Consider the following 19,226-nt stretch of genomic DNA (forward strand, 5'->3'; position numbering starts at 1 on the left):
CCATGATTTTTCTAAAGTTACCGTTTAGACAACTTTGCCCAACAAATCCATAGGAAGGCATTTCGTATGTTAAAAACTGTCAGATCTATTATTGCAGAGAACAAAAATGTGTTTAAAAAAAAAAAACCCGATTGTCTTTGGCTCTAGAAAGTGAATCTGATCTGTGTTTTGGTGCCTCACTCGCCCCTACTCTCTCTCTCTTTTCTTTTGTAGTTAATGAAATCATCAGGAAGGAGTTTTCAGGACCTCCCACCAGAAATCAGACGTAGAAGCCGCCATTAGCAAGACACCTTCCGTACCTGTCCCCTCGGAGCCCTCCACGCCCTCCCGTCTTCCTGACGGTCTCCGCCCGCCCGGAGTCCCACGTGGGCAGCGCTCCTCGGGGCAGGCAGCCGACTCGTCCAGGAGCTCGCCACCTCTCCGGAAACACAGCGAGGACGCTCTGCCTTTTGATTTTGTTTTTTTCTCAAATCCCAAAGAGCATCTCGGTGGACTTTAATGGTGTCCCGTCCAAACCTGAAGTGCCTGCTGACCAAAACCAAATTCTGATCAAGACAGCCCGCCAGACCGCACCTGAGAGCGGGTGACGGCACGGCTGGTGGGGGATGGAAGACGCAGCCCTGTGGTTAAACCCCGTCCTCCACTCATTTCCCAGCTCCGCACCTTCCGGAAGAGAGGCGTTCCCAAACAGAACAGGCAAAGGAACGTGGCCCAAGCGTCCAGCTCACGGCCTGGAGAAACAGAGGCCAGCCGTCGTCCTTAGGGCCACCCGGGCATGCCACAGCGGGGCCACGGCTAACACGTATTCTTAAATTCTCATCCGGAAGCAAAACTGTCTGGCCCCTACAAGATCCCCCGTTAGAACTTCCTGGAGTTAAGTTATGACATGTATGCTTTTTCCCTGCTTCATGAGGCTGGCCGAGGTGGCTGGAGGTGGCGCCGCCCTGGCCAGCAGCTCCCACCCTGCAGCGCGCCCCAGACTGGAGGTGACCCCGGCTGCAGAGTGAGCGCCCTGGCTGCAGCCCCAACCTAACGGCTCGGCGACGTCCCCGTGCTTCTTCCTAACAGCCAGAGTGCTTTCCCATCAAGGCGTTACGAGACTCCCACGCATGTGCATTGCATTTTCAGAAGGAATGGCACAGGGCTAAAGCAACCCCCCTTCCCCCCTAAAAAAAGCACAGGTATTTTTGTGAAGCGGTTGTGAAAAGAGGCAGTTGGCAGGCCTGAGTGAGTGGGCTCCCCATAGCAGGGGGAAAGGGCTGAATTCCCTCTTTCTGGCCTAGACTCCAAGTGGGACACACAAGCTCAGGATCTGGCCCTGAAGGTCATGGGTTATTTTGACCTGAACCTATTGAAAGCCCCGCTCGGCCCCAAAGACCTTTCTGCACAGCTGCCTCCTCCAGCACAGGACTCATCTGAGTAGGGCAGGCCCACCCACGGTGCACCCTTAGGTATGCGTGGCCCCGCCCCCTCGTTTCTCTCCCCTGAGCACATCCAGGGTCCTCCAGCACCTCCCTCCTTTGGTGCAATTTTGCCAACAAAACTCTCAAAGTTCTTAGCAGGTGAGTTTTTGTCACAAAGATGTATTTTGTTTGCATTTCCTGCAGACACCCAGGACGCGCCGGGGATTCATTCTCAGCCACTCGGTGGCTTCCCTAGTAACTGACAGTGAGTGTATGCCTGGCGCTCTGCGAGAGGCTGTGCTCCAGAGATTTCCGATCAAGTCTGCTAGGTAGAGGGGATCACGGCAGGTGGGGGTCCCCTGTGGGTTTTCTCAGTGCTGGCTTTCTCATCGAGGTTCCCCAGAGGTCACACCTCCCCGGGAGCCGGGCCCGGAGTGCAGGACTTGGTGCCCGTGGCCCGGTGTGTTTGGTGCCCCAGAGGGAGGACAGAATGCCCAGGTTGGGCCTTTGCACCCTCCTGTCTATCACCTTTTGCTCAAGATAACCTTTGACCCCAAGGGCAGAGGCCCACGCCTCCACCCACCCAAGCACAAAGTTTAGCAAAAATCCTTTGAAATAGACAGAATGCCAGTAAGAAGGCGACCGCTGCTGCAAAGCTTCGGGGATGCAGAATTCTTCCTCATAGAGATCCTTCCACAAGCAGCTCTACCCAAAGACCTTTCTCACCAGCAACGCTGACTTCACCGGGAAGAGTTCGAGTGTGCGGTGACTGACGTCCTCTCGCGGACCTGGCCAGGAGCCACTTCTTTTGCACATGAGGAAATTTGGCCTTTCCTCAGCTATCTGAATGTCTTACCCAAGTGCCTTCCTGCTATTGTAGCAAAGTCGCTCAGCTTCCCTGAGCATGGGGTGAAAAAGGACTAATGTGTTTTCCATCCATCTTCTAACCATGTGAGTGGCAAGGGCCTCCTGTGAGCTCAGACCCCTGTATGTACACGTGTGTGTGTGTGTGTGTGTGTGTGTGTGTGTGATACACACACAAACTCTCTTTTTCTAAGACATCTTAGCTGGATATTATAGGAAGCATTTCCACAAAACAACGATCCCAGACAGCAAAGGAAAGAGAAGCAAGGACGTTCGTTTTGAGACATAAATAGGCGAGCAAACATGCTATTAGGAGCCGACAGCTATGGAGAAAGTTTTGTCAGTTACAGATGCCGGAGGAAATTTTGCCAAGAGTAATTGCTCACGAACTACTTTCAGGATGGGAAGAGGCCGCCGAGTCCTCTAAGAGAAGGAGAAAGCAGGGACGTCTACGTGGTGAAGGGGTGTGTGTTGCCCATGTGTTAGAAGGACCTCGGTGAGGTGGACGTTTGCACTTGCTACTTTCAAGGTCAGTGCGACAGGTAGACTTCTAGCAGAGACCTACCGTGTTGCTGAATGTAGTCTATCTCCAAAGTTTGCCAGTCTTCCCGCGTTGTACAAAAATACTGCTGCTTGATAATATATAATAGCGATCCAAATTAATTAGTATGTCATTAAATTTTATTTTCTTATCTGTATTTTTATGCTTTTTATCTGTCCTCAACATAGTGCACCCCGGTTGGAATTAGAAGAATATTTATAAATGGTCAGAAGTCTTTTTCCAGTGTATCTTTTAACATCTATGTTGATTTTCCCCCCTAAGAGAAATGATGTATTCTTGAAAAGGTGTTAATCATTCCAGGAAACAAGACAAAACCCCACCTCAGAGGCTGTCAGTCACCTGTCTCCCAGACAGAAGCATCTTCGGAGAGAGGGGGAGTGGCTTTGTGGCAGAAGGAACCACCTGTCTTGCTTGAGACCAACGCTGCCTGACTCCAAGGGGAACTGTATTGTAAAGTGTTTAGATCCCCCAGTAAGTAGATGGTATCAAACACCTGCCTGTGTTGTAAGGGGATTCCGGAAGCACCCGTGTTCACAGAACGCCAAGTGCAGGCTAATGTTTACAGAGCTGACTGAATCCCGGTAGATGACCCCCCCTCACACACATTATGCAGAGGACACGGCCTCTGATGACATGCCTGGTTCCTTCTAAGAGCTGGGAGGCACTGGAGTGCTTTTCCTGCTTACATCAGCCTCGGCCGAGGTGGCGGCTGCCCCATTGAGACAGATCGGAAACCAATGTGTTCTGATTGTCACTCTGGACGAAAGCGAGGCAGAATTTGTTTATTTTCATGTCAAAAGACACTTCCCAAGTGCTTTCTATTGTTCAAAATGGAAAGAGTGTCAGGGGTCTGGTTAACAACTGCTCGCTTCGTGTTTACAAGAAGCAGGGGGTGGTGACATTCTTGGCAAGCAGGGCGATAAACGTTCCTGAACTTATATTCTTGGAAGGGCAGGGCTCTGGCAGGCACCCAACACACCTTGACCTGGTGTCTTCCAAGCTTGAGACCTGGGCATTCAGGCCCACGGAGCCCACCGGCCAATGCGCGTGTTTTCCTGCATCCCAGCTAAATACGTAAGCAAAAGGGAAGCTGGGGTGGCAGGCACCAATCCCCCCAGCTTTCCCGAGTCCCCGAGTTATAGCCAACATCACTGTCTTAACTCAGTTTGTTCAAAAGCAAACTTCTCTGGTGCTGGTGAGCTAGAGGTGCTCCCGGAGCAAGTCCCTCCCAAGGCAGAGCCGGGGTGCTGGGTGCCGGGGGAAAGGTCGAACGCAGCTGTTGCCCGAGGAGAATAAACACCTGCCTCTTCAGGGTTTGCATGAACTGGATGCAAATGATGCTGCTTCCAGGAGGAGGTGCTTCCAGCATTCTGATTGGCTGTGGTTGGCCGAGCTTAGCATCCTGAACACATGGGCAGAACCTCACTTACCCCAGTGGCCGCCGCGGCCCTCTGAGGGGAGAGAGGGCTGAGAATGTCCGCCTGGGTTCCTCGCGATCCACGTCTCTCCAACCGGTGCTGCTGGGAGGCTTAGGTTTTGAACATCGACTGTTAAAGGAGTTTGAATACATCACATTCCTATGCAAGACATTTTTAATCTCCAGTTTAATGTAGTTTATTTTTGCTATCTGTAAAGTATTTTTATACGGCTTGTATCATGATAGTTTAGCAATAAAAGAGTTGAAAGCACCGGATACTTTGGTGTCTCGTTTCTCTGGAGAGGCAGGCTGCTCAAGAATCCCCTTTCTGTGTTGAGTTCACACAGCAGGGAGCCTTTTTGGGGTACACACACCGTGCGTATGTTTACTCCTCATCTCAGCCCTCTGAGGGGGAACCATTCACTTCACGCCTCCCACTGGGGCGCAGAAGCCACCTGCCCGACACCGTGGAGCCGTGCGGTCACCTGCATTTGTCAGATTCCCCGTCCCGCGTGGCCCTGCCCTCGCCAGCGTCCCTAGGCCTCTAGAAGGAGCACCCAGGTAAGTTAGGTTTATAACACCTAACCATTCACTTCACACCTCATAGGGGGTCCCAGAGCATTTACAGCCAACAGGGCTGAGCTGGCCACTCAGAACGCAAAAGCAGATCTCTGCTTAAACATCTTACAAAATTCCAAGTTATATATATATAAAAAAAAGGTTACCCCTTACCATCAACCCACAAACAGAATTTTACAATTAGATATTACAAATACTAGAACTTTCCAGCTGGCTTACAACAACTATGCCCTCGCCCCTCACCTTATAGTGACAGCACCTAAGAGGTTTGGAAGTTGTTGCTATTTAAGTCTTAACAATATTGTTCAATGTTCATGCTACTCTCAGTGCTACCCATAAGCCCCAGGCAAGCAGGTGTTCCCCCCCCCCCTCAGGGACCCTCACCCCTGCTCTTGGAATGCCTCCTTGGGGATTTTCCAAGCCTCCTCCCAGGGTCTGCAGCCAGCATTACCATATGGGCGGGGCCCCACGCACATACAGGGCCATGCATAGGTGCTGCTGCTGGAAGCACCGACCTTGAAATGCCCTCTGGTGACAGGGACCAGCTGGCTCCCACTTCTTCCCTTCAGGGCACCAAGTCAACCAGATGCCCCAAAGAGCTCCAGAACCTGCACCTAAAGGGTCCAGACCGGTTTCCAGGGAGCTTCCTGGTGAGCAGACTGCCCCTGATGGCCAGCCCCTAAGTCCTTTTCCTTTTTTCGCTGAGGGATCATGGGAGATTGGTCCACCAGAATGGTGCTGAGACATCAATCTGAGGGTGCCTCAAATTGCTTATGTAGACAGGAGCCCCACAAAAAATAGTTACCTAGAGGCCACTCGGACCCTTACGGTTTCTGCTGTGGCTGCACGCAACTGATTTTCTTGAAGTTAACTTGCTTTCTGAAAACTTTTTACCACTTTTCCTGAATAGAAACCCAGAACCATCTTAAACAGAAAACAAGGCTAAAACAATACAGCCGTTTAAAAAGTAAGCCTCTGTTCACCATTTATAGGGTGTCCCAAAATTCACGCAAGAAGGGATTTTGATAGAAAACACAGGTTTATAATTAAAAATTGTAAATTTTTTATTGATTCATAAAGTATACAGTATAAGGTTATGTATGGAATAGCACATCGGGTAAACGGCCTCCACGGCTTTGCTGGCACATATGCAAAGCCGTGATCTTCATTGGTCTTCATTGTCCCTGATCCTGGGCCATAATTGGTACTTGGTAATGCTGATCAAATTGAAGGGATTGAAATCAAAGGGCAACAGATATGAGAATCTGATTCAATAAACCAAGTAAAATTAGGCTTTTATTTTGTTGTTGTTGTTAATGCTCACGCAAAATTCAAATCTTGCGTGAATTTTGGGACACCCTATATATGTGAGCCACGCTGGGTAAACACAATCAGATTCAGCCTGTGCCTTGTTTCCCCAGATATAAAACGAGGGTAAGCATAGTCCCTCCTCCCAGGTATGGGATGCTTTATAACAAACGTTAACAATTGATACAATCGCCATCGTTTAGCAAACAGGAGTTAAGACTCACCCAGAGCTGCACCTCCTGTCCCAACATCTGAAGGAAAGATTCAGAGCTCTGACAATAGGTATTGAGTTTTTCTAACCAGATCCTCCGAGATGAAAACATGAGCTTATCCAACTTTCAAATCCTGATCGGAAAGGGAAGCCTCTCAGCCCTGGGCGACTTTGCAAACCCGTGACTGTCCCTCCTCGCTCCGGGCAGCCGTAGTGCAGTGGAGTGTCGTCCTGGCTGATAGGCACTGGGTGAGCAACCAGGGGGGCTCAGAAGTAATGAGATCTAGGGGAGAAAGCAAAACGCTGTCTCCTACACAGCCTGTTCAGGTTCATCAACTGGAAAGAAGCTGGGTTTTTGCAGGAGTTGGTTGAATGTAAAATATCGGGGAGAAGAAGGCACAGACCACAGGGGCCAAATGAAATGGAAGTGGAGTTGTTTCTTTGGCTTGAGGAACCTTGGTAGCTGTGAGGAGCTACATGAGACGAGTTTGCTGTCAACGTTATGCCATTTTATGGTATAAAGATGAATGGGGTTGGACCAAACCGTCTGCAGAAAGGGCTTCCCACTTTGAACTGTCTCCCCCTTCGCCCTCCTGGAAAATTCAGAAGTCAAACTTGGTAAATGACCATATATGCATGAGAAATAAAACTCATGCATATATGGTCAGTTCATTTATGACAAAGGAGCAAGGTTACTCGATGAGGGAAGGGTAATCTTTTCACTAAATGGTTGTGGGGAAACTGCAGTTTCCCCCAAGAGATGAAAATCCCTGCCCTGTGCCAGGATTTCCAGAAATTCTTGCTTTCCTAGAAATTTCAAACTCTGAAGCTCAGCACAGAACTCCAGACACACAAAGTATAGTGACAACCTGATCTTAACCTTTTATTATTATTACTATTATTATTATTATTATTATTACTAGGGGCCCGGTGCACGAATTCATGCACCCAGTGGGGTCCCTCAGCCTGGCCTACAGAATCAGGCCGAAACCGAAACCGGTTCTCCGACATCCCCCAAGGGGTCCCAGATTGCGAGAGGGCGCAGGCCAGGCTGAGGGACCCCACCAGTACACAATCGGGGCCAGGGAGGGATGCGGGAGGTTAACCAGCCAGGAAGGGACTGCAGGAGGGCTCCACGGCTTGACCCAAGCAGCAAGCTAACCTACCAGTTGGAGCATCTGCCCCCTGGTGGTCAGTGCATGTCATAGTGAGCGGTTGAGTGGCTTTAGCATATCATTAGCATATTACACTTTGATGAACGGCTGACAGGCTGACCGAACATTTAGCATATTATGCTTTTATTATATAGGATTATTATTATTATTATTATTATCATTATTATTATTATTAGCAGAGCACTCCTAGAACACACTGCTGCTGGGCTCCTGCCCCTCACGCCATCAGGGCAGCCTTCAGTAAAAGTATCTACAGGACAGTCTTACCTACACTCCAATTATACACTCTTCAGACTCAGGCACCTCCTGTGTGACTTCTTGATGGCCATAAGCCATTTCTAGCTCAAGGGGACCCCAATCTTTCTAATTCCCAGTCTCCTCACCCCACCCCTCCAAGCACAGCCTTTTTATGGCCACACCATCTGAGCAGTTGCTTAGTCAATAACCTGGGCGTGACCCTGGCTCGCTTGCTGTCCCCAGACCCCACACATCAGCACGTCTTGGTGGGTCCTCCTCTGAAATCACACCTCCTTGCCTCAGGCTCACTCACCACCTTTATCTCCTGTCTGGATGACAGAGTGGCCCTTTGCTGTCCGGGCTCCCTCCTGTCCTCACAGCCACCAAGTTGAGCCTAAAGAAAACTCACATCACACCTATGCTTAACAACTTCCAATAATTTCCCTTTGCATTCATCTCCCTCCCCCCAAATTTACTTAGGTATAATAGACAAATAAAAATTGTATATATTTACGGTATACAACATGTAAAAATTGTAGAATAATTACCAAAAATCAAGCCACATATCAGCTCACATAGTTACCTTTGTCTGTGTGTGTGTGTGTGGTGAGGCATTTGAGATCTACACTCTTAGCAACTTTCAAATATGCATTAGGTTTCCAGAGCTCATTGTTCTCAAAGCTGAAAGTTTGTACCTTTTGACCAAAATCTCCCTATTTCCCCCAGCTCATCCCCAGTAACCACCGTTCTACTCTCTGTTACTACAAGTTCGACCTTTTTAGATTCTTCATATAAGTGATATCCTGCAGCATCTGTCTTTCTCCATCGGGCTTATTTCACTTAGCACAATGCCCTCCAGGTTCGTCCACATTGTAAAAAGCAATGCCATAAAGTGGTCTACAGATTTAACGTAATCCCTATCAAAATTTCAATGGCATTTTTCAGAAATAGAAAAAACAATCCTAAAATTGGTATGCAACCCCAACCGACCCCAGATAGCCAAAGCAATCTTAAGCAAGAAGAACAAAGGTGGGGGCATCACACTTCCTGGTTTAAAATTGCAATAGCAATCAAAGCAGTATTGTACTGCCATAAAAACAGACATGATCAGCCAGCCAGGGTGGCTCAGTGGTTGAGCATCGACCTATGAACCAGAAGATCACGGTTTGATTCCCAGTTGGGGCACATGCCCAGGTTGCGGGTTCGGTCCCCAATGTGGGATTTGCAGGAGGCTGCTGAACAATGATTCTCCCTCATCATTGATGTTTTTATCTCTCTCTCCCTCTTCCTTCCTCTCTGAAATCAATAAAAAATATATATTTAAAAAATAATAAAATAAAATAAAACACACTACTTAAAAAAAAGAAGACATGACCAGTGGAAAAGAATAGAGAGCTCAGATATAAACTCATGCATATATGGTCAGTTAATTTATGACAAAGGAGCAAGGTTATATGATGAGGAAGGATAATCTTTTCACTGAATGGTCGTGGGGAAACTGGGCCCCTATCCCACACCATACACAAAACTCAGTTCAAAATGGAAGACTTAAATATAAGACCTGAAACCATGAACATCCCAGAACAAAACATAGGTAAGCTTCTGGACATCAGTCTTGGCAATGATTTTTTTTTTTAAATTGACACCAAAAGCACAGGCCACAAAAGCAAAAAAAAAAAAAAAAAAGTCAACAAGTAGGACCACATCAAACTAAAAAAGCTTCTACACAGCAAAGGAAACCATTAACTAAGTGAAAAGGCAACCTTTAAAACAGGAGAAAATATTTGCAAATCTGACAAGGGGTTAATATCCAAAATATATAAAAAACTCATAACTCAACAGCAAAACAAACAAAAAACAATTTGGTTTTTATAAAAAATGGGAAGAACTGAGTAGACATTTTCCCAAAGAAGACATACAAATGGCTGATAGCTATACAAACACATGCTCAACTTCACCAATCAGCAGGGAAATGCAAATCAAAACCACAATGAAATATCACCTCATAGCTGATAGGGTGCCTGTTATCAAAAAGACAAGAGCTAAGTGTTGGTAAGGAGGTCGGAATGTAAATGGGTACAGTCAATATGGAAAACAATATGGAGGTTCCTCAAAAAATTAAAAATAGAACTACCTTATGACCCACAACCCCATTTCTGTGTCAACATCCCAAGGTAATGAAAAGAGGAACTCGGAGAAAGTGTCTGGACTCCATTTATCTGTGGAATCTAAGTGGGGAGAGTCAAACTCATAGAAACGGTAGAAAAGTGGTTCCTGGGGGTTGGGAGAGGTTGGTAAAAGGGCACACACGTTTAGCTACAAGATGGGTAAGTTCTGAGAATCTAATGTATAACATGGTGGCCACAGTTGACAACACTATTGTATACACTTAACCCTTGAACAACGAGGGGGTGAGGTGCGCTGACCCCCTGCAATCCAAAATCTGTGTACAGTGGGGCCTTGACTTACGAGTGTCCTGACTAACGAGTTTTTTGAGATACCAGCTGTCTCTCGGCTGATTTCTTGCATTGAGTTGATAGAGTAATTTGAGTTAACGAGCTCCTTAACGAGCTCGGTCTCGGAACGAATTAAACTCGTAAGTCAAGGCCCCACTGTATTAACCTCTGACTCCAAAATTTTACCAATAGCTTTCTGTTGACTAGAAGCCTTACTGGTAGCATACAGTCGATGAACACATATTTTGTTTATTATACGTATTACATACCATATTTTTACAATAAAGCAAGCTAGAGACAAGAGTTATTAAGAAAATCATAAGGAAGAGAAAATACATTTATAGTATTTATTGAAAAAAAAATCCACATATAAGCTCAAACCCTTGTTGTTCAAGGGTCAATTGTAAGTGAAATTTTCGAAGAGTACAACCTACATGTTCCCACGCACAAGAAAACATCAATACGTGAAGAAATGGATGCGTTAATTACGTAGCTGGGGAAATGGTTTCACATCTTATCTCTATACCAGCTTATCACAATGTACACTTTAAATAGCTTACATTTTTTGGTCAAGTATACCTTATGAAAGCTGGAAGAAATCAGTACTGGGTGAGAGAAGGACAGTAGAAAACTGTTTTTGCCATCTTGCAAACATCACTTTTTTTTCCCCCAAACCTGGAGCAGGCAGCTCAGCCTCTGGGGTCTGAGACAGAGCAAGAGCCTCAGTGGCTGCTGGTCACAGGCCTTCCCTGTGCATTTAGAACGATCCAGATTTCAGGCGAGACTTGCGGCCATCTTCCTTGCCTACCACTCTCCAGACCCACCTCTGGCCACACCTGGGCCTCTCTTCCGTTCCTTGCCCAGACCAGACCCTTCCCACGTGTCTCTGAGATGCTCCTACCCCGGGCTTCACAGACCCGGCTCCCTCATTCTTCAGGTCTCCAGTCAAACCTCTCAACCTCAGAGAGCGTCCTGCGCAGCAGCTGCAGTGTGGGACCTACCGCTGCCCCACACGCTCCTCAACACACAAGCTCCTCCTGTTGGGATAGCCAACTGCTCGCCTGTGGTCTGTCTCCCACCCTGTAAATGCAGGGGGCAGACGGTCCTTGCCTTTGCTCAGGGCCACATGCGCAGGCCCTGCACACAGTAGGCCCTCAGGAACTGTGTGTCCCAGGCACAAAGGTGTCTAAGTTTCATACGCACAAGTGACATTGAGAACAGTGGGCTCATCTGGAATGCATGGAAAATGAATCGTTTCCTCATATTTAACACATTTTTTGAAGCCAAACACCTGCCTTGAGAGTCCTTTCTTCTGTCCCATCTGGCTCCGTTTATTCAGTGCTAACAGCACACGGGGCACCCCAGCCCGGCTCTGGAAGCAGCCAGCTGCCTTGTCGCAGGTAGGACGAAGGCAGAACGCCCTGGAACCCGAGCCTGCCAGCTGGCTGCTCCCTGGCGTCCTGCGGTCACTGCGGCCCCCTGCCTGTAAACGCCGCTGCTGTGGCTCAGCAGCCCCTGGGGGCAGGTGAGAGAGGGTAGCCGGCCAGCTGCCATTTACCAGCCAAATGTGGAGCAACTGAGACTTGGGGGAGTCTGTTTGACAAGGTGAGTGACGGGACTGTGAGCCTCTGCGGACACGTTATATTGTGTTAACTCCCAGCTCGCTCCTCTCCACCTGTCCTCTCCACCCGTCCTCCCAGATACACCTGCAGCCGTGGCTCCCGAACCCACACCCTCATTTATCCTGCAGGTGTGCACCCTCTGGGCCCTGCACCCTCTGGCATGGCTGCTGTCTCTCACACGGACCTTGCAAAAGGCATTCTGAATTCAACACCGTGGACACATCCCCAGGGTGTCCTACTCAGGGACCAGCACCCCCTCAGGGTCGTGCAGTGGGGGTCCCAGACTCCACTCCTTCCCGCCCTCTCGCCCTCAGGGCTGACCCCTTTTGCCCTTTATCCCTGTTCACAGCAAACTCTCAGGACCCCCACTCATCTTCCACTCACAGACCCCATGAGGCTCTTCAGGCCCCACTTTCTGCCCCCAATTCCCTAAACACTGCTTCTCTGGCCTCTGCATCTCATATCCACACAAACAATCCCCCCTTCTCAATTTCCGCTCCCAAGGCGGCCTGCTGTTTGGGCTCTAACTGAACGCCACACTCCTGCGACCCCGCTTCCCTCGCAGGCCGCTGATAAATTAGGACAGAAATGCATTAGCTTACGGTTCTGCGGGTCAGTCTCACTGGGCGATCCTCACGGTGTCCGCGGGGCTGTGCTCCTTCTGCAGGTCCAGGGGGAACCCACGTCCCTGGCAAAGCCCGAAATCGCTCCCCGACTCTTGCTCCTGGCGTCCCATCCCTCTGCCCCTCGCTCAGGCCACCCTCACGTACATTGGGCCCACCTGGATGGTCCAGGATGCTCCTCCCACCTGAAGCTTAGGAATCACACCTGCCAGTCCCTGCGTGTCAGGTAACAGGTCCCCAGGTGCCGGGATGAAGCGGAGGACCTGGGGGCTGCTGCCCGTCTCCCATAGCCCCCATGTGGGCATCTCCTGGCTGCCTTTTGCCACCTCTAGACTGTTCTCTACCCCAGGGCCATTGCCCTCATTTCTTGGTGATTTTAGCTTCTGGGCAAGCACATTTTTCTTTCTTTCTTTCTTTCTTTCTTTCTTTCTTTCTTTCTTTCTTTCTTTCTTTCTTCCTTTTTTTTTGTTTGCTTTACTTCTGTCTTAATTTTTGGCACTTTCATCTGCCACATCCCAAGTTCTCAGTTTCTTAAATTCTTCTTGTCCTGTGAGTTTTGTCCTCCTCTGCCAGCCATCAGACCCTAGAGCAGTGATGGCGAACCTATGACACGTGTGTCAGAGGTGACATGCGAACTCATTTTTTTGGTTGATTTTTCTTTGTTAAATGGCATTTAAATATATAAAATAAATATCAAAAATATAAGTCTTTGTTTTACTATGGTTGCAAATATCAAAAAATTTCTATATGTGACACGGCACCAGAGTTAAGTTAGGGTTTTTCAAAATGCTGACACGCCGAGCTCAAAAGGTTCGCCATCACTGAGTTAGGGCCCTGGTTCTCACATCACAGTACGTATGGGAAAAGCAGAGGGGCTTGTAAAAACCCAGACTGCTGGCCCCGCCCGCAGGGGGTCTGATTCCGGAGGTTGGGGTGGGGGTAGAAACCTGCATTTCTGCCACGGTCCCAGGGGATGCCCAGGCTCCTGGCCTGGGGTCAGCACTGGAAACATTGCCCTAGAACAGGGGTGGGCAAACTTTTTGACTCGAGGGCCACAATGGGTTCTTAAACTGGACCGGAGGGCCGGAACAAAAGCATGGATGGAGTGTTTGTGTGAACTAATATAAATTCAAAGTAAACATCATTACATAAAAGGGTACGGTCTTTTTTTTTTTTAGTTTTATTCATTTCAAACGGGCCGGATCCGGCCCGCGGGCCGTAGTTTGCCCACGGCTGCCCTAGAATCTAGGCAAACTCATTAGTCAACAGAGCCAAATATCAACAGTACAACAATTGAAATTTCTTTTGAGAGCCAAATTTTTTAAACTTAAACTATATAGGTAGGTACATTGTTATTAACTTAATTAGGATACTCCTAAGACTTAGGAAGAGCCACATTCAAGGGGTCAAAATGCTGACACGCCGAGCTCAAAAGGTTCGCCATCACTACCCTAGACCTTGAAATGCCCAATAACTGTAGCCCCTCCATGGTCTCGACCTCAGGCCCTCCACTCTCGATGCCATCTTCTCTCTCTCGAGCCCCGACTCCATTCATTCCACATCCCACCTGTGACCACACACCTTTGCCCCTACAACAAGCAGGTCAAACTCAAAAGCTAACATGGGCCAAATAAACAAGGCATGCGGCCTGCGGGCCGTGAATGTGACATGCTTGCCCTACAACCTTTCACTGGCCATGTTCCCTCCTCCCCTTTCCCAGCGTAGATCTCACGGCCAAGCATTGGCCACTCTCCCAAGCTGGTTAAATCCAACGCTGATTCCTCCGCACCTGCACCCATGCCTGTGGCTGCAGAAAACCACCAACAAGCCCTGTGCACCCATGACCACCGTGATGCATGGGCTCCTGCCACTTGTCCGGCTACTCTCAACTCTTCTGGGGTGACTCATGCCTTCTCCTTCAACTCCCAGCGCCTCCTTCCACCACCCTCCGTCTCTCCCGATGGCCCTGCTTCCTATTTCATAAGGAGGGAACTGGGGAGCCCCTACCAGCATCCGGGCCCTGGTCCTCTGCTTTGCCTCCCTCCTGATATTCTCAGTAACTGCCCTGCTCCCTTAGGCCACCCCACCCACTCCCTCTCTCCTTCTCAAGACATCTCCCAGCTTCTCCCTCTTTCTTCTGCCCCATCCATGTTTCCTTCTATGCCAGATAATTCCAATCACAACACAAACATCCAATTATCTCTACCTTAACAATAATTGTTGGCGCTACAATCCCTTTCAGATGTGGCCTTATTTCTCTGTTCTCCTTTATGGCGAACCCCCTGACATGCTGTGTACCCACTTTCTCCCTGCCCGTCCCCTCCCATTCTCTCCTGAGTCACTCCCATCAGCTTCCTGACACCACCTCGTCAGAATCACCCAGGACCCCCCAGGTCACTGCTAAACCCACGGTCAATTGTCCATCATCGCCCCTGGATTGATCAGCAGTCACGTCACAGCCAGTTCCCATCCTTCTTTCTTGCTGTGTGTCCTTCACGTGGTTCCTGTTGGCTCTGGTTCTTCTTCTTTCCCACTGGCCCCTCCTCGCCCTCAGCTGCTGGTTCCTCCTCATCTCCCCAACAGGGGAGCGACCCAGACCCAGCCGTGGACCTCTCTTCTATTTGCAGGCATTTCCTCGGTGATCTCATCCTCTCTCCTGGCTTTAAATACCATCTACGTGCATAGGAGTCCCGCATTTATACCATCGGCCTGGACCCCTCCCCGGGGTTCCAGACACAGTCACCCACCTGCCTACCTGACAAACTCTGCTTGGAACTAGGGCGGCTTCTGCCTTCAGATGGTGAGGCGCTGAGGCCCCCAGGCAACCGCCCAGGGGGAACTGAGTCCTGCTGGCGGCCGCTTATTTTGCCTGGAAGAGGATCCTGCCCCACTTGAGCCTTCAGAAGACTTCAGCCTCAGTTGAGACCTTGATCGAAACCCCAGGGGAAACCCTGACAGAGGAGGCAAGGAACCGATCTTGGGTTCCCAGCTCACAGCAACTGTGAGATCATAGACGGGCGCTGCTTTAGGCTGCCGAGTGTGTAGGTAATTTGTTCTACAGCAGTGACTGTAACACACAGAGGGGCCAAGTCACCAGCCTGAGGTCACACAGCTTGTTGGAAGGGAGCCAGGACCCAAGCCCAGTCTGTCCCCTAAAGGCTCTGCTATTTCATCTCAAAACATATCACCTTGCAGAATATTCTACATCTTGAGTTAAGACAGACATTTCCACCAGCATTTCCATGAAGCAGATGGATGCTCTGTGAGCCCTGCTCCAACAGGCTGATGGGCCACGCGTGTGCTGGTCTCCACGCCTCCTCCACCCATTCACTCAGTCAACAAACTGGTTCTAAAGCTCAAAGTAGACCCTGTCAGTCTTAGATTTAAAGCCCCGTGAAATAGAAAGAGCCACTGACCCCTCTGCTGCCTTCAGCCACTGGCCTGCTCTCTCCACCATCCCAGCCAAGGCTCTAGGGAGAGTTGTCCCTTCTCTCCTCCCGCTGCCTCCTCAACCTCTGCCCCACTCCCCCACCAATGGGCTAACAGTGCCCCTCAGGCCAAATCAATGGGTTCATCTCCATCCCTCTCTCCCTGAACTCTGCAGCGCTTGGCCCTCGAGTTCTCTCCAGTGAACCTGTGCCCTCGCTCTTGGGTTCCAGGACATCCTGCTTCCCTGCTTCCGCCCCTCCCCCCTTTCCTCTCCAGCTAACGTGGAAGCTCCCCAGGCCTCCGGCCCGGATCCTGGTCTTCTCATCCACGGGTGCCCATAGCTGTGCTTCCCATCCTGAGACGAATAATGCCCACGTTCCTTAGCTCCGGCTCAGGTCTGAAACCCAGTGTGGCAGTATCTGAGGCCCTCCACGCTGTCACACTGAGAATGTAACTCACCAGCTACCCCCATGCCTGCAAAATGTTGTTTCCCCCTGAGAACCCCCCTCAGAAAATGCCATCACCATCTACCCCACTGTCAAACCCAGAACCCCTGGATTCAGCCTTCATTCACCCCCAGCCCAGTATGGCTAACTGGTCACCCCTCTGCCACCCTCCTAATCCATAACCCACTGTCTCCTGCCTAGTATGTGACCTGTCCCCTGTCTTTCTTCCCCATGAGATCAGCTCCTTGTGGGCGGGGCCTTCTCGGAGCCTCTAAGAGGCTGAAGAATGCTGTGACTGTTTAAAAAATGGAGAGCCGCCCTAACCGGTTTGGCTCAGTGGATAGAGCGTCGGCCTGCGGACTGAAAGGTCCCAGGTTCGATTCCGGCCAAGGGCATGTACCTTGGTTGTGGGCACATCTCCAGTAGGAGGTGTGCAGGAGGCAGCTGATCGATGTTCCTCTCTCATCGATGTTTCTAGCTCTCTATCCCTCTCCCTTCCTCTCTGTGAAAAATCAATAAAATATATTTTTAAAAAAATGGAGAGCCGATGCAACTTTCCTGACTGGCCCACATGTTCCAGACTGATTTGGGAGACATCTCACTCTGAAATGCTGCACTAGATGAGCCTGAAGGTCTCTTCTCATCTCTAAAGGGCCATGATTCTATGAGCTTTAATTCACTGGGAGCAGGTCTGAGATTGCTCCTCATGTTGCCAAACTCGGCTCTTGAGAGGGAGGCCCAGGTAGAGGACTGCCCTCCCACAGCCCTCCTGTGCGAGTTTCTTACGGCTGCTCTAACACATCGCCACAGAGGTGGGGTTCAAAAGTTATCACCTTACAATTTGGGAGGTCAGAAGACTCTCTGGGCTCCAAGCAAGGCACTGTCAGGGCTGTGTTCCTTCTGGAACCTCTAGGACTTCCCTGCCTTGTCCAGCTTCTGGAGCTGCCCACACTCCTTGGCTCATGGCCCCTTCCTTCCTCCATCTTCAGAACCAACAATGGCCTGTCGAGCCTTTCCCGCTGCCTCCCTCTTCCACTATTCAGGGCCCGTGTGGTCGCATGGGGTCCGCCTGCATGCCACGGCCAGTCTCCTTACCATAAGCTGATCGCACCCTTAATTCCATCTACAACCTCAGGGCCCCCCTGGCCACATAACAAACTCACAGGCTCTCAGGATTCGAGTGTGGACATCGTGGGGGCCGTTATTCTGCTGATCTCGCTTGATTCCTTTGAACTCAGCACAGTAACGACCATCTACTGGGCTGGTTACTGTCTCACAGACAGCTCTCAGGGGAAGGGGCTGCCATCACCCCCATTTTACAAGGTGTGAAGTCACCTGCTAGAGGCCACTCAGCCGGCACGCTGCCAAGCCGGGACTCATGCCCACGTCCACCCACACGCCTCAGAAGCCTTGCTCTTGGTCACCAGGGGTGCTCTGTCACCCACCCTGGGCCACCTCTCCCCGTGGCGACTCACAGCCCCTGGCTGTTTTAAGCGGAGGAATAGCTGAGACAGTCCCGGGTCCATGCTGCCACTCACACGGGAGAGTGACTCCACTTCTCTGAGCCTCTGGTCCTCCTCCCGACCTGGCCTCTGGGAGGATCCGGTGTGAAGGCCCACTCAGGCCTTGTAGGTTGAGTCTGTATAAATGTGCTGGTGGTGCTCTGAGCCTCAGGTGGGGCTGGGAGAGGCGATTCTCTTGGCTGCACTATAAAGCTGTGGACAACCTTGACATGTGACCAGGGACATAAAGTCACATCTGTGAGTGCCTGGGCCACATGCTCTACACAGGTTTGCCCACAGAATCCACCCAGAGCAATCTCTGCTACTTCTAACACCACCATCCCATTGCACAGCTAGGGAAACCGAGGCCCAGCTAACTGCAACAAGAGCTCCCATTCATTCATTCATGCCCTTCGCATATATTTGTTGATGCTGACATATGCTGAGAGCAGTGTTTTGGATGCAGCAGCGGAGCTGGCAGCAGGAAGGACAGACCCCAAACAGTAAGCACAGAGGATCTAAGGAACCCAGGAAGGAGCTGGTCAGGGTGGAGTGAGTCTAACGGGCAGGGTGGGTGGGAGCAGGGAGGCGCATGGTGGGCCCTGTATGGTGAGTCTCGGTGATATGCCTGGCACCATGCTCAACCTGTTCCAGAAATCATGCCACTGGAATCGTGTCCAGGAATCCCAGCCCCTGCAAGCAAGGACGTGTCTCCCATTTTTTCAGGAGAGATGGGAGGCTCTAGACCAGTGGTTCTCAACCTTCCTAATGCCGTGACCCTTTAATACAGTTCCTCATGTTGTGGTGAGCCCCAATTTCATTGTTACAAATTGAACATAATTAAAGCATAGTGATTAATCACAAAAACAATATGTAATTATATATGTGTTTTCCGATGGTCTTAGGCGACCCCTGTGAAAGGGTCATTCGACCCCCAAAGGGGTCTCGACCCATAGGTTGAGAACCGCTGCTCTAGAAGGAGCCCTGCCGATGACTGTGTGGCATGAATTGGCAAAGTTAGGATGGAACCCATTCCTGTGGGTGCCTAAGGTAGAGAGGCTCATAACCCTCTCTTTGCCCCCAGAGGCAAACCACGTGGCCACAGGGGACTCTGCTCATGAGTCTCAGATCTCTGGGATTGCAGTGCTGCCTTAAGACTTGGGGGGAGGGGTACCCTTGATTGCCAAGCAAGGGGAGGGGAAGCAGACGCTCCCTATGATGGGAGAGGAAGAACCGGTCAAGGAGATGTGTTTCTAGGGCCCGAAGACCTGGATCGAATGCGGAAATGCACGTCTTCTCCCTGTGAACAGGAGCCCTAGAAATCCAGCTTCTTTTCCCAGCCAGTCTGATGGGTGACACTGGGACCCCAAGGTGCCCCCTAAGTGGGCACAG

At 50.1% G+C, this 19,226-nt stretch overlaps 1 protein-coding gene across 1 annotated transcript in view; it reads left to right on the plus strand.

The window, feature by feature from the left end:
* Positions 1 to 3,259, plus strand: part of NFATC2 (nuclear factor of activated T cells 2) — a 148,225-nt gene extending 144,966 nt beyond the window's left edge. Inside the window, 1 exon segment of the mRNA XM_006097963.3 lies at positions 214 to 3,259. Coding sequence (XP_006098025.1) covers positions 214 to 269 — 56 coding nt within the window. The 3' untranslated portion in view covers positions 270 to 3,259.
* The last annotated feature ends 15,967 nt before the right edge of the window (positions 3,260 to 19,226 follow it).

This window comes from Myotis lucifugus, unplaced genomic scaffold (genome assembly GCF_000147115.1).
Source record: "Myotis lucifugus unplaced genomic scaffold, Myoluc2.0 scaffold_215, whole genome shotgun sequence".
NCBI classification, from domain to species: domain Eukaryota; kingdom Metazoa; phylum Chordata; class Mammalia; order Chiroptera; family Vespertilionidae; genus Myotis; species Myotis lucifugus.